At 56.9% G+C, this 24,697-nt stretch overlaps 1 protein-coding gene across 5 annotated transcripts; it reads left to right on the forward strand.

The window, feature by feature from the left end:
- The first annotated feature begins 716 nt into the window (after positions 1–716).
- On the forward strand, positions 717–23,316 carry NR4A1 (nuclear receptor subfamily 4 group A member 1). Of its 5 annotated transcripts, none has more exons than XM_010349836.3 (9): positions 717–959; positions 5,415–6,858; positions 7,410–7,519; positions 17,868–18,745; positions 19,525–19,654; positions 19,978–20,129; positions 20,553–20,755; positions 20,845–21,023; positions 22,502–23,316. In XM_010349836.3, the coding sequence occupies exons 4-9, from the start codon at positions 17,870–17,872 to the stop codon at positions 22,756–22,758; spliced, it is 1,797 nt and encodes a 598-aa protein (XP_010348138.2). In that variant the 5' UTR covers positions 717–959; positions 5,415–6,858; positions 7,410–7,519; positions 17,868–17,869; the 3' UTR covers positions 22,759–23,316. The 5 variants fall into 5 exon arrangements, with proteins under 5 accessions (XP_010348138.2, XP_010348137.2, XP_074258761.1 ...); XM_010349835.3 differs by having other exon boundaries at positions 5,415–5,530; XM_074402660.1 differs by having other exon boundaries at positions 5,415–7,519.
- The last annotated feature ends 1,381 nt before the right edge of the window (positions 23,317–24,697 follow it).

Raw genomic sequence — 24,697 nt, forward strand, 5'->3', positions numbered from 1 at the left:
GGAAGCTGAGGCTCCGAGAGGTCAAGCGACTGCCCTAGGCCACACCGTGGTAATGGGAGCAGCCAGATCAGTGAATCCAGCACCTGGGCTTCGCCGCGGCCTGCACCCGCTCCTCGGGAAGTGCCCTCTTCAAAAGGAATCTCACCCTCCCAGGAAGTCCTTTTTCTCTATCAGCTGCCTTCTCGTGTGGAAGCTGGGTGCCCTGCTACCTAGGTTTCTTGTCCTTGGTGTGGCATGAAGGCCAAGCAATGCAGGCAAGGCGCCCGCAGACTCAAAGGCCAGGCCCCGTCTTCGCGAGCAGACGAATTGCTGTGTGACTGTGGGCCGCCACCGAGCCTCTCTGAGCCTCGCTCTTTCCACTTCTTCCTGGGGAAGCCCCGGGTAAGTTTATTTATAACCTAGCCCCGGGTGCGCTGCCTCGGGAGGTGTGAGCGAGGCCTCGGTTCCCTCACCTGAGAACCAGCTCCCCGGCTCTGGCCGCAGGAGGCGGGTTATGTAACCGGGTGTGCGGCGTGGGGGGAGCCGCGGGGCGGGGCGCTCGCGGCTATTCCGGGCGCCGCTATTTTTAGCCCCATTGATGAGGCTGCGTCGGCCGCCGCCGCCGGGATTCCGGAGACGTCAATGGGCGCGCGTCACGGTCCCCGCCCCGCCCGCCGGGGGAGGCGCGCCGGGGCTGGGGCAGCGCGCGGGCGGCCGCGGGCGCGGGGGCGGGGGGCGCGGCGCGGCCGGAACTGCGGGCGGGGGGCTACCCGGGGGCGGGGGGCGCCGAGCGGCGGCGGCGGCGCGGCTGCAGGAGCGCGAGGCGGCGGTGGCGGAGGAACCGGCGGGGTCCCAGCGCGGCACCCTCGACCCCCGGCCTCCCGGCATGGGCGCCCCTGCGGCGCGGAGCAGCTTCGGGCCGGCTGGTGCGCGATGCCGGAAAGCGGGGGTGGAGAGGCAAGCGGAGCCCGCAGGGTCAGGTGAGGGGCCGTCGGGGTGGCGGAAGGTGGGCCGGGGAGAGGCCGGGCGGTCGCGGGGCTTTGGTGTATGCCTTGGGGCGGGCTTGGGGCCACGCGGGGAGTCCCGCTTGGAAACTAGGGGAGTCGGGGAGAGGGACTGGATTCCCAGCGGAACCTGCTGGCTCCGAGTCAGCCCCCAAGAGCGACGGCCAAGGCTTTCTCTCCCCAGCCCGCCAAGGGTGGGGTTTGGCCCACGAGGGGCGCTGGAGGTGGCCAGGCCAGAGAAATTCCTTCCATTTCCCCGCCGGCTGCGGGAACCGGTTCCAGGAGCGCGCGAGCTCGTCTGCCAGGAGACCCAGCCGGGAGGGACCGAGGCTGCGCCATGCAGCCCCTTCGCGGGACTGAGTCGAGGAAGCAAGGCTGGGGGTCTCGTGGAGTCAGGCGGAGCTGGGGCTTAGGACTCGGGGTTTGTGTCTCCCAGGCGTGTCGTCGTTGTTGTTGTTGTTTGCCGCAACATCTTCCCTCCTTACATTGGGTGGGGTGGGGACGGGTATTTCCAGACCTTCTTACCCTGGTGGTCTGTGTCGAGGGCCGGGGGCGCAGTTCCTTGACTTTGCGCATTCCCTTTTTATGCCTTCATTTTTGATAGATGACCTGGTGGACTCGAGAAATGCTGCAGAGGTGGTTTTCAGTGAATTGTTAATTTGGGTGTGGGGCTATATTAGGGGCACATTGGGAAAACGCAGGCTGGGCAGAGGTTGTTAGGTTCCCTACAGTTAGGCCCAGTGGGTGCTGATGGATTTGGGGGCTGCTGTCGGCCTGGCCTGGGGCCCTAGTGGTGGGGCTACAAGGCTTGTCCCTAGACCTACTCCAAATGAACGTTCTTACCAGTGACTTGGGTGAAGACTTAAACAGAAAGTCAGCCAACTCCTTGTAGTCACCCAGAGCTGTGAGCAGTGACAAGTGCACAGTGTGATAAAATCAAGATTCTAATTGAAGTCGACTGGGCAGAGGATGGGCCGAGATTAACAATGTGAATGTAACTGACATCCCTGTTGAGGCCCGTGCTGGAGTCAAGAAAATCAGCTGAGGAGTTCAGGCCCTGTGCCTGGCTCAAAGGCCCCCTAGCTTCTGACCTGCTCTCTGGACAGAGGCTGTGGGACTGCTCTGTGCAGTGTGCACCCTCCATCCACTACACGGGTCCAAGCAGGTGGCAAGGGGGAGGAAGGATGCTTGATTCTGGACTCCTTGGTTGGGCTGCCTGGGTTCTAATCCCAGTTTTGCCAGTTCCTAGCTGTGTGACCTTGGACAAATTGCTTAACATTCGTTTCCTCACTTGTAAAATGTGCATAATAATAATCCCTTCCTCACTGGGAGGCTGAAATGAAACAATGTGTCTAAAGTGTTCAACAGTGTATCTGGCACATGTTGTCTAATAAATATTAGCTGCTGTTATTGCTAATAATAGTAATAAGCCCATTTCTGGGTGGGGACATTGGCCAATGCAGAGCTCGTACTCAGGAGGCCACCAGGGCCTGTCAGGCAGAGGGCCTGTCAGCGGTGTCCTGTTGCAACAGGCAGTTTAGTTACGAAATGGCTAAAATACTTGTTAGGAAGGACTAGAATAAGGCTTCCTATGGGCTAGTACAGGGGGCAGAGCTGGGATCCAGGGCTGGGGAATTTTAGAGTGTGGGTTGTGATTCAGCCTAAGGAAGAACACTCTGCCTCTTGGATCTGCCCCCAAAAGAAAAGGACAGCTGCTGAGCTGGAAGGCTCTTTCCTTCTGAGTACCTGCCAGTGCTGAGCAGGGTTTAGAGCAGGTGTCCCCAAACTACGGGCCCGCGGGCCGCATGCGGCCCCCTGGGGCCATTTATCCAGCCCCCCGCTGCACTTCAGGAAGGGGCACCTCTTTCATTGGTGGTCAGTGAGAGGAGCACAGTATGTGGCGGCCCTCCAACGGTCTGAGGGACAGTGAACTGGCCCCCTGTGTAAAAAGTTTGGGGACGCCTGGTTTAGAGACTGCAGACTCCGCAGTGATTGAGAGGGACAGCATTCTTAGATTCTGATTGGGTAGACAGGTGATAAACCAGTGAACAGATGTGAACACTAGACCTGTGGTGAATAAAATCAGGCTAGTGTGGTGGGGTAGGGATGCAGGCTCTTTAGGGAGATGACATGGGAAATGAAACCTGATTGATAAGGAAGAGCCAGTTCTGGGCAGAGGGAACAGCCAGTGCAGAGACCCTGAGTGGGGAGAGAAGGCCCACGTGACTGGAGCATAGTGAATGGCTGGGAAATGAGGTTGGTGGGGAGCAGGAGCTAAGGACTGAAGTCTGGCCTGATGCTCCACCCCATTTTGGGGGTCACTTGTCCTCCTTCACTCTGTTAACTAGGCTGGAGTGCAGTGGTGGGATCTTGGCTCACCACAATCTCCACATCCCTGGTTCAAGCGTTTCTTCTGCCTCAGCCTCCCAAGTAGCTGGGACTACAGGCGTGTGCCACCATGCCCGGCTGGTTTTTGTGTTTTTAGTTGAGAAGGGGTTTCACTATGTTGGCCAAGCTGGTCTCAAATTCCTGACCTTGTGATGCGCCGGCCTCTGCCTCCCAAAGCGTGAGCCACCGCTACCGGCCACTTTCACCTCCTCCAAGCCCACTCAGCCTTTGGTTTGCCCTCTGCCCAGTGCAGATTGTACTTGACCTTGGTTCATCCCCAGTCAGCTCCTGGGGCCCTGAGATCTTGGCGTGCTCATTCTTGGCTCTCCCATTGTTGAGGGGACACTGCCTGGCTCCCAGGGGGTCCTCAGTAAATGCTTGTGGTGTGAGTATTGAGGGAGGCATTTTTGATCTGGGACAAGCGGGGGAGCAGATACCTGTCTGAAGATGTTATGAATCATTTGTGGGCACCACATGGTGCCAGACTCTGGCCCCTGTTCTGAGAACTGGTTGGGGACGGCCTGGGCGCTCAGGTTGGGTCTGACTGTGGTAGGTGGTATTCGGACCTCCCTACCCTTCCTCCTCAGCAGTGGGCTGGCAGGGAGAAAAGACAAGGCTGGGGAAACTACAGACCCACTACCGGGGATGGAAGAATGACACTGTCACCCTGGAAAGCAGGTGTAGTCCATGGGCTGGGGTAGGTTGGAAGCCTCGTCTTGCTTTCTGTTTGGGGGTAGAGGTGCTCTAGATGTTTCAATCTGCCCTCCCTTTCCTCCTTCTCTCCTGTGGCCTTTTCCTGTTCCCCCAGAGAATTGGGAGGGAGGGGTGCTGGCAATGTTGTCAGGGGAGAGCCTGGGTACTGAGGGCCGGAGGACCTCCCCTTGGCCTGGGGACCTCAGGCAGAGGTCAGGAGGGTGAGGAATCCCATTGCCCATCTGGGTCCTCCTCCTCTTTGCCCCTCCTAGCTCCCATCAACTTTCTCTTTTCTCAGACCTCATCTCAGTCTGAGGGGCAGTCCAATAGCGAGTGAAGACATGGTCTTGCCCTCACTCTGGGGTGTGGTCGAAAGGAAAGAGTGCTGGAGGGGGTGGAAGAAGAGAAGGAGAGATGGGGGTCAGGGGCCCTGGCTGAGGGGGGCTTTGGCTCCGTGGGGTTGGGGGAGAGGCTGGGGTGTGGGGTGAGGCACACAGGTGGCTTCCACCCTGGAAGGAGAGGGCAGCTGCCCAGTGCTGCCTTGGACTAGGAACCAGGGTCTGGGGCTAGCTCTTATGTGTGTGTCCTCATGGAACTTCTCCTAATAATGGTATATAGCAGATGTGCATATCCAGCACTGTTATAAGTCTTTTACAGGTTAACTTGTTTGAAGCCTGCTGATAACCCTGTGATTGTTAATTTTAGAGATGTCATCATTTTTACAGATGAGGAGCATGAGGTACAAAGAGATTATATAATTCACCCAAGGTGACAAGCAGTGGAGCTAGGATTCGAACCCAGACAGTCTGGGATCCCACATCCGCTCTACTTTAAGTTAGGCCTTCCCATTTGGGGACCGGAGTCCCATCCCAGAAGATTTCTGAGAGTACCCATTGCTCTGACTACAAGGCTGGGCTGCCTGATTCAGGGACACGGAGCCCCTGCCTTTTAGGGGCCTCCAAGGCTTTAGGGCCCAAACTGGAGCCCCTAAAGGAGAGAGGGGTATTCCATTCTGTCCTCATGATAGCTCTCTTCCTGTGCCTGCAACATGCCCTTTTGGACCATCAAAGGCCGAGAGCCGGGATGGGTATGAGGCGGAGGGGCTAGGTGCTGATGTGTCTGTATGGCTCTGAAATACTGTCAGCAGCTCCTGGCCATGCCCTACACCCCTGGAAGCAGATTGCCTGGGGCCTGGGCCCCAGGCTCTGATGCCTAACCCAGGGAGGTCCTTGGGCTGGCTTGTTCTCCTCTTGTGGCCTGGGTCCTGTCACTGCTCCCATACCTGTGTGTCCTGGCCATTGCTGTCTCCAGGGAATGTGCTTGCTACTCACATCCACTCTCCCTCTGTAGGCCTCCACCATGGACAGAGGCCAGGCCCTGCCCCTCCCAGGCAGCCTGGCTCCTGCTGGGCCCTGCAGGCTGAAGGGATAGTGTGTTGGCCAAGGCCTGTTGGTCCATCCAGAGTGGTAAGTGCTCTGCTCTTGTCCTTTGTATGCCTCGGGGGCCCCCCTCCCCCTCCAGCAGGTGGGGTTGGAGGGCAGAGGTGGGGGTGGAGCTGCCCAAAGCGGATGTGGTTAGGGAGACGGAGGGGAAGCCCTGCAGAGGTGGCAGGCACGCTGCTGTTCAGTGTGGGGGATCTGATTTCTTCAGAGGTGGGGGGTAATGTGGGTGTGGGGACTAGGGAAGCCTTACTTTCTTGGCAGGATAGGCTGGAGGGCTCTGGGCCCAGGTGACATGGGCTGGTGGGAGTGGGGGATGACAGCTGCTCCCAAGGCAGCTTATGCCTGGTTCTAGGAAGCAGACAGGGTGGAGTAGGGTAGCTGGGGCTGGGCTGGGAGCATCATGGGGCAGACATGGCAGCAGGGAGCTGGCCTGTCTCTGGGGTGTAGAAACATCTCCAGGTGAGTGCATGAAGGGAAGGCTGGGGACCCCCGTCCCCTGCAGAAAGCATGGTGCCTGCCCCTCCTCACTGTGCTAGGCCTGGGGGCCTATGGAGTCTGTGGTATGGGGGGTGGCCTTTGTGAATGGGAAGGCAGGGACAGGCCTTCCATTACTGGTGATCTAGCACATCTCCTCCACTTAGAGAAGAGGAGACTGAGGCACAGAGGGGAGAAATGACTTTTCCAGGGTCCTGCAGTAAGGATGTATAGAGCCAGGCTCAGAATCTATGCCTCCTAGATGGCTGGCAAGCACAGGCGCATGGTCTGATGGTAGAGGACATACCTTCTTTGTCTGAGGGTGCTTCCAGAGAAGGCCCATGCTGATCTGTGGGTGAGAGGTGGAGGGTGGGAATGGGATTTCCCTCAGGCCTTTCCTGGTGACATGAGATGGAGCCAAGGGCACTGTAGTCCTGGTTCTGTGCCTGAGGAAGCTGGAGCTCTGCCTTGCACCCCAGACAGGGGCCATGAGATTCCCTTCCTCCTTCCCTGGAAGAGGGCCATCTCTGAGCAGCAGCCCTCCCAGATCTTGAGAGATCCCAAAAGAAGCAGGAGCTGGCTCATTATCTTCCTCAGCTTCCCAAACAGTTGCCTCATGGGGCATTCAGGGTGCAGAGAGCCCTGGAGAGGTGGCTGGGGTGGAGAGGACAGGGTGTCTGGTTGAAGCCTGGAGGGAAGGGGGACACGCTGAGCAGCAGGGCCTCCTGTTGTGGGGGCGGGATTGGGCGTGTGCCTGGTCTCCCGTTGGTGGCAGGTGCTGTACCACCAACCTCGGGCCGAAGGCAGGGAGAGGAATTACTGTAAGCGGGAGAGGCAGGTGTTCTCTGGTCAGCTGGAGATCTGGACTTGGGAAGCACGTGAGTGAAGATGACAGCAGTGGCCAGGTGTCCCTCCCTCAACTCGGCACCCACATCCACCCCCAGTCCAGACCCGGCTTCCTGAGCACCCAGCCCTCCCTCTGGGTACATAACAGCCCTGGTGGGCAGAATTCCCCGTGTTTACCTCGTTGTCTGGGTGATGGTGGTGATTGGGTGGAACGCCTATGCCAGATATACTGCCAAGGCCACCCTGAGGGGCTGCCAACCGGGGCCCCATGAGTGCTTGAGCTGCTGGTCTTGTGACGTGGGCACCTGTCTGCCAGGCCCGGGCATGGGCCCAGGGTCACGCTCACGCCGGGGCTCCCGTCAGCTGACTATTTTGGGCTCTTGCTGACCTGGGCCAAAGTCAGGCCCAGCCAAGAGGGCCCAAAGTGGCTCCCCACGTCCCCAGAGGCCGGCTCTGGTTTCTGCTATAAAAACAGAGGAGGACACGCCGGCTTGGAGGCAGCACCACATCCAGAGCCCGCTCAGCTGCTGCCCGGCCTCGGCCACGAGGATAGGCTGGCTGGGCAGCACCTCTCTCCCCGCAGGGCTCCCTGAGGCCTCCAAGAAGAGCCCCCAACCAATCTTGGGATTCTCCCTTCATTCGGTTGTCTGGGACCTTCGTCCAGGGTCAAAGCAGATCGTGAGGAGGAAGCTGGTGAGTCTTGGGATGGGGACATTGAGGAATGGGAGCTGGGCTGTTTGGATTTTTTTCCCATTGTGACTGTCGTTCCAAACCCTTTGGCCTTGGGTTTGGGGGAGGGGGCAAGGGTGGCTGGCCATCGGAGGCATGCGAGTGCAGCTTGACCCCCGTTGGATGGCGGTAGATGGACTTGGGAACACTGTGACTGACAACCGGGAGACGTGGACAGAGACAGGTGATGCGGTCCAGTTCCTTCTTTGGAGCTTCCCCACAGGGCCTCTGTCCTCTCCTGTTCACCCTGCCTAGGCGAGGCACTGGCCACTGCGGCAAGTTTTTGGTTTCCATCAGGGTACCTCAGGATTGGCTTCTGAGCTGAGCCCCTGAGCCCCCGCTGGTTGAGACTGAGTGGCTGGGACAGGGGCTTGGTGTCCTGCTGAGCCCTCAGCCCCTGGCCTGCCCCCTTTGCTGGGCCTCCCAGTTGCTTTGGGTGCCTGAGAAGCAGGGCTGGAGAGAGGTCTGGCAAGTCTGCCAACCAGCTTGCCACAAACACGCTCCGGGACCTGGGCCAGGGGCTCTGGCCCGGCATGGAACAGGCAGCAGCTCCTTACGTGGGAGGCTCCTGTGCTCGCCTTCCCAGTTCTCAAAAAAAAATTTTTTCCCCTTTCTGAACGTGAGTCTCTAAACGAATCCAGAGCCTGCGACTAAAAATACTTTAACAATAGGAAAGTGCATCAGTCTTTCCGGCTGGGACTCGTTATCAGAGGGTTTTTATTTTGGAATTTGAAATTTTGCCCGCCTAGGCTGGGTGGAGACCTTGGGCAGAGGCAGGGGAATTTGGTGGGTGTTGATGTTCTGCAAGGCGGTGGGAGACCCTCCAAGGCAAGAGGGGAAGGGAGCTGGCCAGGAGCTGAACAGACTGAGTGGGGAACTGAGGGAGGTTCAAGGCGGGGGCCGACCTTTCCCAAACTCCCTGATCTTGTCTGTGTTTTCCAGCCCCTCTGGCTGTTCTTCCTGAAGTCTGATCTTATTCTTTTGGGCTGGATGTTCATTTCTTCTGGTCTGAGAGGGAGGGAGGTAGGGGTAGCCAAATCACTGGACTGAAGATAGCCTCTGTGGCCATAGTCTGACCTCCTTAACTAACTAGCTCTCTCCAGAGTATTAATTGAGCACTTGCTGCATACACAATCTGGAATTCTCCCAGAATTCTTCCCCCTAGAAGGCGTGCTGGGTAGAGCCACATCTCTGGGTGCACTCTGGTTTCCTCTCAACTTAGCCCGGGAGCAGGAGAGAGAGAGAGATGGGGTTACTGTTTGTCTGTAGTTCCTGGAGCAGGAGGGCTGCTGGCTCCCTTGTCCAGCTGAGGACTCTGCTGCCTCCTGTCCCTGCCTCCCTGCCAGCCCCAGGATTCTGCTGTAGGCTGCTGTGGTTGTCCCATTGCAGACATGAGTTCCACAGGGCCGAGTGCGAGACTTGAGTATTCGTGGATTTTGGTATATGGGGTCCTGGAACTCATCCCCCTGTAGCACTTTCCCGTGCCCTGGAGGCACTGCCTGCTTCCTGACTTCCACCCTCCCTTGCCATCGCAGGTTTCCCCTGACAGTGGGGGAGCCCAGGCCCCAGGCAGTGCTACATTTGGATTCTGAGCTTCTCCCTTCCGTGGTGAACTGAATTCTCCCAGCACTGGGACTGGTGATGTCTGCATTAGGCAGATGAGGAAGCTTGGAGAGGACAAGGGACTGGCATCAGGTCACGCATCAGGCTTGCTAGCTCCTGGTCAAAGATGCCTCTGATAGCTCTTCCATCTTTCGTCCCTGCCGAGAGCTAAGGGGAGGAGTGGGGGCACTGGCTGACCTGACTGCGTCCCTGGGAGCCTGGTTTTGGGGAGGTAATGATACATGTGCTCATGGTAGGGCTTGGGCAAGGGCCAGGAGAGCAGAGCCAGGGACCTGGGCCTGACCCTTCACCCCTGGTTCCCAGAGCTAGCTGCCCATGGGAAGCCCCCGGGGCAGCAGGCAGTGCTTCCCTGCCCACAGTACAAATCCCCCTGCCCACTGCCAGAGCAGGAAGAGGAAGTGGCCAGGTCAGGGCTGGCAGTAGGCCCTGGGGTCAAGGAGGGGAAGCTCCCAGGGCAACTTCTGAGCGGGAGAGGGCAGGCGAAGCTTACTCCTTCTGCCTACTCCAGGGGAAGGGCGTGGAGGCCGGTGGGTGGGGACGGTCTCAGTGAAAGTAGGGCAAGTTCCTGACCTCTGCTTAGTAGGGGCGGGGCCCAGCCCAAGGTGGAGGGCCAGCGTGGGAAAGGGACTGTGTAATTCCACTTCCTTCTGTTTACCCATCTCCACCCCCACCCTCTGGGCTGGGGAATGGTGATAGACATTGGCTGCTCATTTGGGTCCTGCCTTGGGCTACTTACTGCTGAGAATGTACAAAGGGTCTTCCCACCACGGGGTAGGAGGCAGTGTCCTTGTCCTCATGGTGTTCACATATGGTGGGTGAGGAATGGGTCTGAGTACACGGTAAGTCCCTGGGCCCCATAAGGTTTGACTAGGAGGGGTAAGGGCCTGGTGAACTGCTCAGAAAATACACTGTGTTATCAGCAGGAGGGCCCCTTTCTAATGAGAGATGGTGCATCCCCTCCTAACCGTACTTGTTTTCTGTTGATAGAACAAATACATAATGAGAAACAGCCACCATGCTTTCAGAAGCGCACACTTGAATGAATTTGTTCTCAATAAATTCCAGCTGCATCTGCATTTATATGAAGAAATATGTCTCTCTCATTCAGGCGTGGCTATTTTAAAATAAACTTTGGGGAGAGTATCACATATACTGTCTCAATGGCTCATTGCAGCTTCTGCCTCCGGGGCTCAAGCAGTCCTCCCACCTCAGCCTCCTGAGTAGCTGGGATTACAGGCACGCACCACCACATCTGGCTAATTTTAAAAATTTTCTTGTAGAGAAGGGGTCTTACTATGTTGTTCATGCTAATTTCAAACTCCTGGGCTCAAGAAATCCTCCCTCCTCAGCCTCCCAAAGTGCTGGGATTTCAGGCGTGAGCCACTGTGGCTGGAGTACAATCTTAAGAGTCCAGTTTTATGACTTTTCCAGAGTGAACATGCTTGGGTGATTATCGTCCAGATGGGGAACTACAATGCTTCCATTTCCACAGAAGCCCCATTGTAGGTACCTCTATTTTCAGGTTACAGGTTGTGTGTGTGCCTGGTTTTGTGGTTCACTTATAAGACTCAAGGCCCATGGGGCCAGAAGCCACGGCCTCTGGAGGTTAGAGTTCAGGGTAGTGGGTCCTGCACAAAACTGGGATTTAGGGGAAGTAAGTTTCAGTCCTACCCTTGAGCCTCTGTTTCCGCCTTTATACAATGCAGATTGTAATTCCAAACCTGGAAGGGCTGGGCGAGTGTTAAATGGAAGAATCCCTGTGAAGTGCCCTGGCCAAGGTCTGACCCACTCCCAGTGAGAAGGCGCTTATTATCAATGAGTTGGTTGGATGTAATGACTTAGAAATTTTTTAAAAAGGAAAAGAAAAGAAAAGGAGAGGGAGAAAAAAATAAGAGATGGGCTGGTCCAGGCTCTATAAGCTGAAGTCTTGGAGGATCAGCAGGATTAGAATAGAAGGAGGAAGGGAAACAGTGTGCCCAGTGGGTGAAACTGTATGTGCAAAGTGGGTGGTGGGAAAGTTCAGCTCAAGGTCCTTATATGGGTTGGTGGGGAACTGGGGTGATGAGGGCAGGAGGGTAGGCTGGGCCACAGTGTGGGGGCCTGTCTGGGCGGGGCTGTCTCTTGTCTCCAGCCTGACATCTTCTCTCCCTGCCCTAACTTCAGATCTCTGTCTTTAGTTTTGGAGATCTCTCTCATTACCTGTTCCCTCCTACCCCGTCTTCCTGACAATAAGCTGTTTACTCTGACCTTGTTCTTGATGGCTAGACTTGGCGGGGGAGGTAGGTGTCCACTGGGAGTCTCTGGCCATTGTGGGACCAGCATTTCCTCTAGGCCTCCCAAAGTCCACATCAACTGTGCCTTTCTCCAGAGTTCCACTAGCCGGACTCTACTCTCTCAGAGCATCAGGCTGTCCTCCCTGGAGGGCCCACGAGGCCTGGGATCCCCAAAGCCCTTTCACCTCTCTCGCCTCTAAGTGCTCCTCGTGGAAACCTGCATGGTTGGCCCCAGCTGTGTTCCCACAGAGGGCCTTGGCCTTCTTGTCCTTATTTACTTATTTTCAGAATGTGGTGTGTTGAGCACCCTCACCATCCTGCAAGCATGACCAGGTGGCTGCTGTAGTTCCTTATCCTCTTCCAGGCTTTAGGGCAGCAGGACTGCAGCCTCTATAACCTGCAGTGGCTCGGGGAGGTGGGGCCTGGGCTGCAGGCCCAGATCTGGAGGCTAGATGCTGAGATTCAGACCAGGGACCTGGACAGCTACTCACCACACTCGCTTTCCCTTGGGCTTATGGGTGGGCCTACCCCACAGGATGGTCTGTGTCACTTTTTACAAATGCCAAGTTGTGAGGAGGTGAGGAGGGTGCCTGAGCTTGAGGCTGGTTCAACTCTCAAAGAGCTAGCAAGGCTGAGATTGAGCACAGGCTGGTTAAGCCACAGATAATGCACCTGTTCTTGCTGGTTGGTGAGAAGAACATTGGCTTGGCTGATCATCTTTTGCTACCTATTAAAATTGGTTTTACTTTCTAGGGAAGGCCCGGCTGGGGTGGAGGGAGACATCTTGGGGCAAAGCAGGTGCTAGGTGAGAAAGCCAGCCGGTGACACAGCCAGGACCAGTTCCACCCAGCAAGTCTTGCTGTATGCTCCTGAGCAAGGTGCAGCTCCTCTTGGAAACTTTGGCTCCTAATCTGCAGAATGGGAGGACTTGAATTCTATTTGTGTTTTTAAACCTTTTTTTTTTTTTTTTAAGCTGTGGAGTCATTTGCCACAAAAAGATTCCACAAAATCCAAGCAGACTCTTACGGAAAAACCTAAGAGAAAGAAAAACAAAACTTTGGCTGAATTGAGGTAGAGATCCTGGATAGGTCCAATTGGCAGCAACCTGCCCACACTTCACATTCAACCAGGTGGCCTTGAAAGTCTTTGGGAGACGGTTTGGGGCAACCCAGAGCTCTCTGCAGACACATTCACGTTGAGATTGTATGCTAGGTTGGAGGGTTCTGGCAGGTTCTGACCAGATCACTGAATGCCATCAGCATTACAGTCACCCCTCAGTATATGAAGGTTGGCTTTAGGACCCCAATTTTTACTGCGAATACTCAAGTCCCGCTGTTGGCCCTGTGGAATCTGCAGATACACAAAAATGGGCCCTCTGCATATGTGGGTTTTTCAATCCATGTTGGATTGAAAACAGTCCTCATATAAGTGGACCCACACGGTTCAAACCTGGGTTGTTCAAGGGTCAACTGTACATGAAGACTACTCTGTCTGCGGTGGACAGTGAGGCTTTAGAAGGAGGAGATGGGCAGGCTAAGGGTTGATCTTCATGGGTGTGGGCAAGGAGAAGGAGTGGTCGTTGGGCACAGGCAGCTGGTGTGTGGGACCAGTGAGGCATGGGCTATGGCTGGCAATAGGAAAGCAGGAGATGCTGGGTGCATGCTCTTGCCTGTAATCCCAGCACTTTGGGAGGTCAAGGCAAGAGGCTTGAGGCAGGGAGGTTGAGGCTGCAGTAAGCCATAATCGCACCACTGCAGGCTGGATGACAGAACAGGATCTTGTCTCAAAAACAAGAAAACAAATGGGGAGAAGAAAGGACCCAAGAGATGCTCCAAAAAAGAATTTCAGGAAACGATGAAAAGTTGCAAATGGGGCATCAGGAGCAGAGATTAGGTGGCAGGCAGGGGTTGCAGGAATGACAAGCTCTGCCTGGAACAGATGAAATTTGAGGTGCTTGTGGGTCCTTTGAGTGGGCAGAAGCGGGGGCTGGAGACAAGGGTGTGGGAAACCTGTGATGGGAGTTGAGGGCGGAAATCAGCAGCAGGCAGTGCCTCCAAGGTAGAGGAAGTCCTATGGGGTGACCAGATGAGGTGAGAGCTGGGTGGGTGGGTGCAGGCTCAGTGGAAGCAGAAACTCTTCTGGACATTGACTTACATGGGAGAAGGGGAATGATTGGGGGTTGCAGTGGGGTGGCAGGGGTCCCTTTTCTTTGTCACGACTTGCCCTTCTTTCTTCTCTTACCTTGCCGTGAGGGCTCCCAGGCTGAGGAAGAGATCAGGGTGGAGGAGTGATGGCCCAGCCAGGGAAGGCTCCAGGTGGCTGCTGCAGCCTGGTCTGTGCCTAGCAGGGTCCTGGTGGGCTGTTCCGCACTCCACTGGGCAGGTGATAACTGGCCAGCGTTGCCTCCCCACCGGTGCTAGAGGTGGGGTGGGAGGGTCGGTGCTCCTTGATGTGGGCAGGAGGGTGGTGGCTGATAAAAGGCTTGGAGAGAACCCTAGAGATGCAGTCTGTGGCCCTGGGTTCCACCCCAGGGTGCCACCGCCTGGCTGTGTGACCTTGAACAAGTGCCATTGTTTCTCTGGGTCTATTTGTTTATAAAATGGGGAAGAGTTGGCACAAGTTTGAAAAGATTTGTCAGGCTCCCCCCGGTTCTGAAATTCGGTAATTTCCCAACTAGGGTGCAGCCACCCTGTAAGGGGCTGGACAGGGGAAGGTGCGAAGCCAAGTTCAGCTTGTGGAGCGCGGAGCAGCTGCCTGAGCTTGGGCCTGGCCAACGCCTGCCCTCGGTAGGTCCTGTGCAGGGAGACTGCCAGGAGGGACTAAGTGGGGGCTCTAACTGATGCCTCGGGGGCACCCTCTCAGCCTGAGAGCCTGATGGGGAGGCCGCGTCCTGTGCACCAGCTGCACCTAAGGCTGGGTGAGGGCGCAGGCTCCCCAGGGTGTGTCCGAGTTGCCCGCCCCAGCCCACGACCTGCCTTGATCGCCCAGCAGCGGCGCGGCGTCACCCTAGGCTCTAGGAAGGGCTTGGGAAGGTGCAAAGGCGGGGCTGGGCTCAGAGGGAGCCGGAGGGACCGGGCGCGGTTGGCTCCCGGGAGCAGCTGGAGGGTGAGGAGATCCTCGTCCGGGGAAGCCCAGCGGTCGCGGCTCTACAGCGCTCCTTCACCGGCTCTGCCCCTCCCGCCGGTTATTTTGGACTTGGGGGCCCCCAGCTGGGACCCGGGTCCGGTGTGGGGAGCCTAGTGGGCCTGGGAGGTGCTATTTTTAGCGGACTCGGCGGGCGCTAGGAGCCTATTTATAGATCAAACAATCCGCGCTCCCTGCGTCAATGGAACCCCGCGTGCGTCACGCGCGCAGACATTCCAGGCCCCCCTCCTCGCCCCGCCCCCTCGGGCTCCCCAGGCCGCGCCTCCCCCTGGCCTCCTCCCGCCGGAACCGCACCGCCCCCCGCGCCCTTGTATGGCCAAAGCTCGCCGGGCGGCCTGCGTCAGTGGCGCCCCCGCCCCTCCCCGTGCGTCATGGAGCGCTTAAGAGGAGGGTCGGGCTCGCCCGGGGAGTCCCAGTGGCAGAGGCTGCGAAACTTGGGGGAGTGCACTCGGGACCAGGGACCAGGCTGTGACTTGGGGCGCCGGTCCGGGCAGGGGCAGCAGGAGCCGGCCGGGTAGGTTCCTTTCGTGGGGTGTGCATCTGTTTTTGGGAGTGGTGCATGAAGAAGAGGAGTGTACGCGCGGGCAGAAAGGATGTTGTAGGGTCAGCATGCAGGAGGGCGGGTGTAGTGTGCAGCTCTGGCGCAACGGGATGAGAACCCAGGTCCGACTGGAAACTACTGGCTGCGGGGTAGGTGAGAGAGGTTGCAAGGTGAAAGCTGCAGGGGGTTGGGGTTTGCGGCGGGAATAGGGGCTTGTCCAGGCGGCTGGCCTTAGTTCAGTCTCCCAGGGTGCCTAAGTGGGCGCACGGTGCTCTGAACTTGGGTGGGTGTGGATGGGGGGGGTCACAGTACTGTGGGGGAAAAGGTACACGGGGCTTTGGCTCTGCTGGGATCCATACGACTCCAACTGGGATTGGATTTCCACAAGGCTCTCCTTCCTCCCAGCCTGTTAGCCCTCTCCCGGCGCCCCGGTTGTTTTCTTAACACTTTAGAGGCTGTGGCTGATTTGGCAGGGGTTCCCCACCCTGAGCTTTCTGTTTGAGCTGCGTTAGGAAGCCTCTGGATCACTGAAGGAAGTGACTGGCTTGGTGGCTGAGCTGTGGAGGGCTGCTTGCTGTGTGTTCAATAAAGGAGGCTTCTTGGGGTCAGGGACAGGGTCTCTGGAAGCACTGGGAGGATTGATTTTGCTGGGGCTTGGATCGTGTGTGTGTGTGTGTGTGAGAGAGAGAGAGAGAGAGACAGACAGACAGACAGACAGACAGACAGAGACAGAGAGAGGTGGAAAGCCTTGTCCTTGGTGATCCTGGATAGAAGTTGTCAAAGTTGGAGTCTTGGGGCGGAGCTACCTAGAGGATACCTCCCAACCATTCCAGCTCCAGATGCTGATCACCCCTCTGCCCCCTCCCCCAGTAGTCCCTGTTGGATCTTACAGGTAGGGTGCAGCCTGAGGCTTGTTCAGCAGAACAGGTGCAAGCCACATTGTTGCCAGGACCTGCCTGAAGCCGGATTCTCCCCACTCCCTCCTTCAACCCCGCCTCTTCCTCCTCCTGTAGGACTGCTCCCCCTCCCGAAAGGCTAGATGTAGGTCCATATCTTGTGTTGTTAAGAACCTGCATGAAGGGGAGGGATTGATGGGGGTTGATCCGGATGTGGGACGTCCAGGTGGAGAAACAGGATTTGAATAAGGCAGGAACGAACGCCCAGTTCTGCCCAACTGCTGTCTTTCCTCCTTCACCCCCAGCCCATCCCTGCCCAGACTGTCCTAGTGCAGGCAGATGTGGCCACCCTCACCTCACAGGGTGCTGCATGCCTGTGGATGGGTGCCACTGGGTGGGTGGGGCCTGAGCTCTGAGGGTCTCTGTTGTCTTTGTTGGTTATGTGAATGTCAGGCTAGGGGTGGAGGTGCCCTGTTCAGGGCCCGTTGAGTTAGAAGAAAGGCTAGGACCAGAGAGGACTTCCTGGGCTCTTGGCCAGGAGGTGGTGACAGCCTTTGCCCCCATCACTGTACTCCTTGATTATGGTACTCGCTATTCCAGCTTGATTTCTTCTCCAGCTTCTCTCCTTGACTGGTGAGCCCAGAGTTTTGCAGACCCCAGGCATGGAGGTAGGGAGAGAGATTGTCCTGGAGCTTCGTCTGCATTCGTTTTTGACCATTCTGTGAATGCAAGGATCTGTCTGAATGGTACTCTCTCTGCTCAGGCTCCTCAGGACCCCCTTTGCCTTAGCCCCTGGATTATTTAGGGCACAGACCCTGCTTTAGTGGAGGGACCCAGGCAGGGGCAGAAAGTCTTCCACCCACCCACCAACAGGCTTCTCCTTCCCGCACAGCCTCCTTAAGTCTTTTGCTGCTGCTGGACCGTGAGAATTCTCTTATTAAAATAACTGGGGGTAGCAGAACATTCTTCTTAGGTACAGTCGTCTGTTCTCCTGGAAGTCCAGGGCGCTGCGGTCTTCTTCCTCTCCCTTACCCTGTTCCCAGCAAATGGCCCTTAAAGGTCTGAAGCCAGGTTACTGATGAGGGGGCCTAGGCTCCCTTTCTCTTTGCTTCTGGGAGCATCTTGGGCAGTGCAGAGTGGCTTCCCAGCCCCAGATGGCAGGACTGGGGTGCGTTTGGGATTTGCCGCCTTTGCTCATTATGGGGGTTTGGGGTGGAGGTGGGGGGCAGGCTAGGACCTCTGCATTAGGCTGCCTTCTCAGGCAGCTGGGCTTTCCACTCCCAGCTCCTCGTCCATTTCCACAGTGTTCTTTCTAGGCACCATGAGGGGAAGAGAAAAAGACCAGGGTGTGCCTGGGAGTATTCCCAGGAAGTGCCTGGTTGGCGAAACAAGCAGGGAGCTGCTCCTGAGAGCTGGGCTGAGGCTTTCCTGGGCTGTCTCTCCCACTCACCCTTATCCCAGCCCCCACCATGCCTCCCCCAGTGGGGGAGGGGGAGGGGGCTGGAGGAACACAGCTTCCCCCTGTTCCAGCAGAGAAATGCTGGCTGGATGCCTCCCCAAGGGTTCCCAGGCTGACTAGGGTGTGGCTGGCCTTCTGATGGAGCCCACTCATGCTGGCTGCTGCCCAGAGGCTTTGTGGCACATAGGTCAAGATGGTACTCAGGCCAGGGGTCAGGATTCCTGGGTGCTGTGGTGGGCTGTGGTCCTGCCGCCTGTCCCATCTTTAGGGAGGATTCCTGCCACCTTGCTGCTCTGGGGCCCAGATACTTTGAGACCAAGGCTGTAGGCTTCTCCCGCTGACTCTCCTTTCCCTCCCTGGGGTTCTCCCTCTCCAGAGATGCCCTGTATCCAAGCCCAATATGGGACACCAGCACCGAGTCCAGGACCCCGTGACCACCTGGCAAGTGACCCCGTGACCCCTGAGTTCATCAAGCCCACCATGGACCTGGCCAGCCCTGAGGCGGCTCCCGCTGCCCCCACTGCCCTGCCCAGCTTCAGCACCTTCATGGACGGCTATACAGGAGAGTTTGACACCTTCCTCTACCAGCTGCCGGGAACAGTCCAGCCATGCTCCTCAGCCTCTTCCTCGGCCTCCTCCACATCCTCGTCCTCAGCCACCTCCCCTGCCTCTGCCTCCTTCAAGTTCGAGGACTTCCAGGTGTACGGCTGCTACCCCGGCCCCCTGAGCGGCCCAGTGGATGAGGCCCTGTCCTCCAGCGGCTCTGACTACTATGGCAGCCCCTGCTCGGCCCCGTCGCCGTCCACGCCCAGCTTCCAGCCGCCCCAGCTCTCTCCCTGGGATGGCTCGTTCGGCCCCTTCTCGCCCAGCCAGACTTATGAAGGCTTGCGGGCATGGACAGAGCAGCTACCCAAAGCCTCTGGGCCTCCACAGCCTCCAGCCTTCTTTTCCTTCAGCCCTCCCACCGGTCCCAGCCCCAGCCTGGCCCAGAGCCCCCTGAAGTTGTTCCCTTCACAGGCTGCCCACCATCTGGGGGAGGGAGAGAGCTATTCTGTGCCGACGGCCTTCCCATGCTTGGCACCCACTTCCCCACACCTGGAAGGCTCGGGGATACTGGATGCACCCATGACTTCAGCCAAAGCCCGGAGCGGGGCCCCAGGTGGAAGCGAAGGCCGCTGTGCTGTGTGTGGGGACAACGCGTCGTGCCAGCATTACGGTGTCCGTACCTGCGAGGGCTGCAAGGGCTTCTTCAAGGTACTGCGCGGCCGTGGGCGGGGCTTTTTACAGGAAATGGAGAGAGGGGCCAGCCTCTCATCCCACTGGGGCCTGTGGTAGAGCCCTGGGTTCTCCTCCCAGCCAAGTCCTGTCCTGTAGGATGGGCTCAGGCCTGCCAGGTAGGCTGCCTTCCTGGAGACCCATGACGCCAGGGCTGGAAGCTTTCATTCACCAGGACACTCGGGCCCATGGGGTTGCAGAGAGCTGGAGGGGTGCCTGGCCAGCCTCTGGTTTCCCTCTGCCCGTCCTCCCTAACTCAAGGTTCCAGGGGGAAGGGGTGCCCCCAGGCTCTCGTGTTCCTGGCGTGAGATGAAAGGATCCCGGCAGAGGGTTTGGTTCTTGAGGCCTGGGGGTGGACTTGGGAACAGGCTGTGTGTTTGTCCCAGCGCTGGTGCCTGCTTAGCTTCCCGTCCCCACCCCCAGCCCCTTGGCCCTCTCCTGTCTGCCCCAGGGAGAGGGCAGGCAGACAAGCACCCATGAAAAAATACAGCTGTTTGGATTGCTGGGGAGACTCTGGCCCCCAATATTGTGTCTTGAGATCCTCCTCGGGGGTGAAACCTCCTCCAGTGTCTTCGAGACTTTTCTCTCCCCTCAACCCCCTATCTCCCTCCCTTGCCACCCAAATGTTAGAAAAATAGCTGTGAACAGAGAGGGCTTTTGTCTGCAATGGCAGCAGGATCTGGACAGTCCCCTCCCCTGGGCTCCCCGCTCCCCACCCCACACTCTGACAGCCTGTTCCGTGTTGCCCCCCCACCCAGCGCACAGTGCAGAAAAACGCCAAGTACATCTGCCTGGCCAACAAGGACTGCCCTGTGGACAAGCGGCGGCGAAACCGCTGCCAGTTCTGCCGCTTCCAGAAGTGCCTGGCCGTAGGCATGGTGAAGGAAGGTGTGTGGCTGGGGTGCGGCCCAGCAGGGCGAGGGTAGGCTTGAGTGGGGTGGGACCCCAGGGCCCTCAGGCGTCTGCCCTGGATGACCCATCTTATTTCCATCCCCCCTCTGAACCCCAGGCCTTAGAGGGAGGCAGCTTCCACCTGCCTGGATCGTGAGGGTGGTGGCTGGGAGGGGGGTCTCTGTAGGGTACCTTGGATCTCAGGGGCTCTGGGTCCTAGGGACTCAGTGGGCTGCATCTCAGCAGTGGTGTGCACTGCTTGGGCTGAGAGGCCCTTCCTTAGATCCCTTCCTTCCTCACCCCTACCCGTTCCTTTGCAGTTGTCCGAACAGACAGCCTGAAGGGGCGGAGGGGCCGACTACCTTCAAAACCCAAGCAGCCCCCGGATGCCTCCCCTGCCAATCTCCTCACCTCCCTGGTCCGTGCACACCTGGACTCGGGGCCCAGCACTGCCAAACTGGACTACTCCAAGGTGAGGCCCCGCCTGCCGCATCCCTCACCTGCCTTGGGGAGGGCCGGTGTGAGCACATGCGATGCCTTTGTGCATGTTAGGAGAGCTACCCCCTCTGGAAGGATTGAATGAGAAAGGAAGTTTTAAAGAGAAAGGAAGAAAAGCTACCCGCTCCAGTTCAACAGCTCAAAGAGAGGAGCCTCCTCTGGGGTGACCAGACGGGAAAATGCACCCCCTCAGGCAGGTGGCCAATTAGGAAAATGTGTCCTTCTGGCAGCTGCAGCTCTGGGTTAATATGTGAGACTTGGCAAGCAAGAGCCTGGGGTGGCTCTCAGGGCCACTACCACTCCCGGGATCTGGCATCCAAGTGTCTGACACAGCCGTACGTGGCGGTGGGTGCAGGGCCCTGCCTGGGGTGCTGACCCAACTGGACCATCCTCCCAGTTCCAGGAGCTGGTGCTGCCCCACTTTGGGAAGGAAGACGCTGGGGATGTGCAGCAGTTCTACGACCTGCTTTCCGGTTCCCTGGAGGTCATCCGCAAGTGGGCGGAGAAGATCCCTGGCTTTGCGGAGCTGTCACCAGCTGACCAGGACCTGTTGCTGGAGTCGGCCTTCCTGGAGCTCTTCATCCTCCGCCTGGCATACCGGTGAGCTGCCCACTGACTGCCCAGCCCCTTTCCCTCATACACCTGCCTGCGAGCCACCCTGATCTCCCTTCAACCCATCTGCCTCCCAGGTCTAAGCCAGGCGAGGGCAAGCTCATCTTCTGCTCAGGCCTGGTGCTGCACCGGCTGCAGTGTGCCCGTGGCTTCGGTGACTGGATTGACAGCATCCTGGCCTTCTCAAGGTCCCTGCACAGCTTGGTTGTCGATGTCCCTGCCTTTGCCTGCCTGTCTGCTCTTGTCCTCATCACCGGTGAGTGACCAGCACCACACCAGGTCCAAGGGAGTGGGTGTCAGGGAGTTGACTGGTCCTCAGGAGGGCACTGTCCCAGGGAGTTTGGTGGGCTGGGATCTAGCATTTTCTGGCCCCTGCACTGTCCTGTGCTCATATTGACAGTAAAGTAGGGATCACAGGAGCTGGAGACCGGCTCAGCTGCTTCCAGCTCTAAAGCTTAAGACAGCCTTTAGCCCCAGACTGCCCAGGATGCACATGGCAGGTGTCATGTATGCGGCCTAGGGTGTTGGTTTGTTTTTAAAACCTTCCTGTCGATTATGTTGCATATAGAAAAGTACACGGATGGTAAATTTTCATAAACTGCCCTTACCTAACCAGCACCTTGGTCAAGAAAGAGCACGTAACTGCCCTCCAGAACCCATTATTGTGCCCCCTTCTAGTCATTTGCCCTCCCCAAGGGTAACCACTATTCTGGTTTCTATCTTTTATTTTAAAAAATTAAAAAATATGTAAGATGAGATCTCACTATGTTGTCCAGGCTGGTCTCCAACTCCTGGGCTCAAGAGATCCTCCTGCCTCGGCCTCCTAAAGTGCTGCGATGACAGGCATGAGCCGCTGCTCCCGGCCCTTCGTTGTGACTTCTGATAGTGCAGATCAGATTGGCCGTGGCTGTTTTGAACTTTATGTAAATGTAGTTCTGCAGATGGAATCTGAATGCAGACGTTTTCAGGTTTTTTTTTTTTTTTTTTTTTTTTTTTCTGAGACAGAGTCTCGCTCTGTGGCCAGTCTGGAGTGCAGTGAGTGCAGTGGCATGATCTTGGATCACTACAACCTCCGCCTCCTGGGTTCAAGCAATTCTGCCTCAGCCTCCCAAGTAGCTGGGACTACAGCTGGGCACCACCATGCCCTGCTAATTTTTGTATTTTTAGTAGAGACGGGGTTTCACCATGTTGGCCAGGATGGTCTCAATCTCTTAACCTCATGATCCACCCACCTCAGCCTCCCAAAGTGCTGGGATTACAGGCATGAGCCACTGCACCCAGCCACCTCTCTTTTTTAAAGCAAAGAATCCACCCTCATTCCTTTTTTTCACTTAAATTGCACAGGGGACTCAACTATATAGAACACAATCAGAGGTACTCTGGGCTGAGGGAGTGTTGAATTCTGAGGTTGGGGCTTCTCAGAACAGTCTAGATTTTAAAAACCCTGTGGTCTAGCCAGAAAACCTAAGTTAGGATTTTATTTCCTGTTTGAGACCTTGGGCAAGTCATTAACCTCCTGGGCCTCAGGTTCTCACTTGGAGCATGAGAATCATGAGGATATTGGTTCTCAGACTTGTGATGATGCTTACTAATGTCAACATGTGAACGTGCTTTTGTGAAGTGCCAGCAGAGCATGAGGGTTGGCCAGGAGCAGCAGTTTTAGGGGCCTAGGGGAGGCTGGGGCTTTGGGGCCTGGTTCTCAGATGTGGGGCTGATTCTGTACCTGCCCCGCAGACCGGCATGGGCTGCAGGAGCCACGGCGGGTGGAGGAGCTGCAGAACCGCATCGCCAGCTGCTTGAAGGAGCACGTGGCGGCTGTGGCAGGTGAACCCCAGCCGGCCAGCTGCCTGTCACGTCTGCTGGGCAAACTGCCCGAGCTGCGGACCCTGTGCACCCAGGGCCTGCAGCGGATCTTCTACCTCAAGCTGGAGGACTTGGTGCCCCCTCCGCCTATCATCGACAAGATCTTCATGGACACGCTGCCCTTCTGACCCCCATCTGGGAACACAGGTGCACATGTGCACTCTCATACACCACCCCACGTGCCTTTAGTCCACGGACCCCCAGAACACCCCCAAGCCTGGGCTTGAGCTGCAGAATGACTCCCCCTTATCACCTGCTCCAGGAGGTTTGCAGGGAGCTCAAGCCCTCGGGGAGGGGGATGCATCCATGGGGGTGACCCCACGATTTGTCTTACCCCGCAGCCTGGCCCTGGCCTTTATGTTTTTTGTAAGATAAACTGTTTTTAACACATACCGCTGTGCTGTAAATAAGCCCAGTGCTGCTGTAAATACAGGAAGAAAGAGCTTGAGGTGGGAGTGGGGGTGAGGAGGAAGGGACGGGCTCCACCAGCCTGGGCAGCCTTTCCAGTCTCCTGCTGGCTCTCTCTTCCTACCCTCCTTCCACATGTACATAAACTGTCACTCTAGAAAGAAGACAAATGACAGATTCTGACATTTATATTTGTGTATTTTCCTGGATTTATAGTATGTGACTTTTCTGATTAATATATTTAATATATTGAATAAAAAATAGACATGTAGCTGGAACTGGGATTCAGTGTGTCTCTTGTGCTCCCTTTCCTCTCTCCCAGCAGGCACACCCCATCATTACATAAGAGGTGGGTTGCTCGGGATGAAACTTGGATGTTACCAGCCTGAGCTATCAGGCCTCGGTGTACTCATTTGTAAAAGTTGGATAATAATGACACCTGCTTCACGAGGTTGTTATGCAAAGCTCTTAGACTAATTTCTAGCACGTGGGACGCCTCCACTAGATGTGCCTGGCTCATTGCTGGGGCCTGCAGTGGCTGACTAGCCCGGGGATTACTGCAGGGCCCTACAGCCTTGGCTGTAGATCTCAGGGTTGTCACGGTTCCTAACCTGGACACATTATTCTGATTCTTGATTTCCACATCCATAAAACAGGAATAGACCCAGCCTCACACAGCTTTTAGGATTAGAGTATTGTGTGTGTAAAGCTTAGCCTGGGCTGGGTTGAAGTAAGCCCAAATTGATAATAAGTAGCAGTTGTATTCAGTTTTTTGGTGTTTTTTTTTTTTTTGAGACAGTTTCGCTCTTGTTTCCCAGGCTGGAGTGCAGTGGCACGATCTTGGCTCACTGCAACCTCTGCCTCCCGGGTTCAAGTGATTCTCCTGCCTCAGCCTCCTGAGTAGCTGGGATTACAGGCATGTAGCACCATGCCCAGCTAATTTTGTATTTTTAGTAGAGACGGGGTTTCTCCATGTTGGTCAGGCTGGTCTCAAACTCAGGTGATCCGCCCACCTCAGCCTCCCAAAGTGCTGGGATTACAGGCGTGAGCCACCGCGCCCAGCCTTGTATTCAGTTTTTTAACATCCTCATTCTCAACATTGATCCCCACTCTCCTGCCACCCCAGCAAGAGCATCCAGGGAGCTGGTGGTCCTCACCTCGGCAAGAAGATTGTACTGAGGTCCCTACCTGTACCCGTGTCCTCATGTAGGCCCTCCAACCCCAGGCTCATCAGTTTAGTCAGCTGGCTTGAAATGCAGATTCCTGGGATCTACCGCTAGAGACTCAGATTTGGGGAGGCAAGGGGGCCCACAAACTTACTCTTAGCAAGTACCCCAGTGCTTGTGATGCAGGTGGTCTGGGGCTACCGTTTTGAGAAACACAAACCCAGATGGACCTAACCTGAGGCTCACCGGAGTTTGTCACCATGCAGGGCCCAGCACCCTTCCTGTGCTCAGTGCTTGCCGGGCCTCACTGTTTCCGTCTCTAGGACCTGGTGAGAGCCCTGAAGGCAGTGCCTTCACAGCTGTTCTTCATGGCCCTTGGCCCAGGACTCCTGATCTCCACCTCCGTGGCCCCTGGGAACTGGCTGGCTGAGGGGTGGGCCCCTACTGGATGGGGCCCAATAGAATAGGGCTCGGCGATGGATGAGGCGAAGCA

This window comes from Saimiri boliviensis, chromosome 7 (genome assembly GCF_048565385.1).
Source record: "Saimiri boliviensis isolate mSaiBol1 chromosome 7, mSaiBol1.pri, whole genome shotgun sequence".
Lineage (NCBI taxonomy): Eukaryota > Metazoa > Chordata > Mammalia > Primates > Cebidae > Saimiri > Saimiri boliviensis.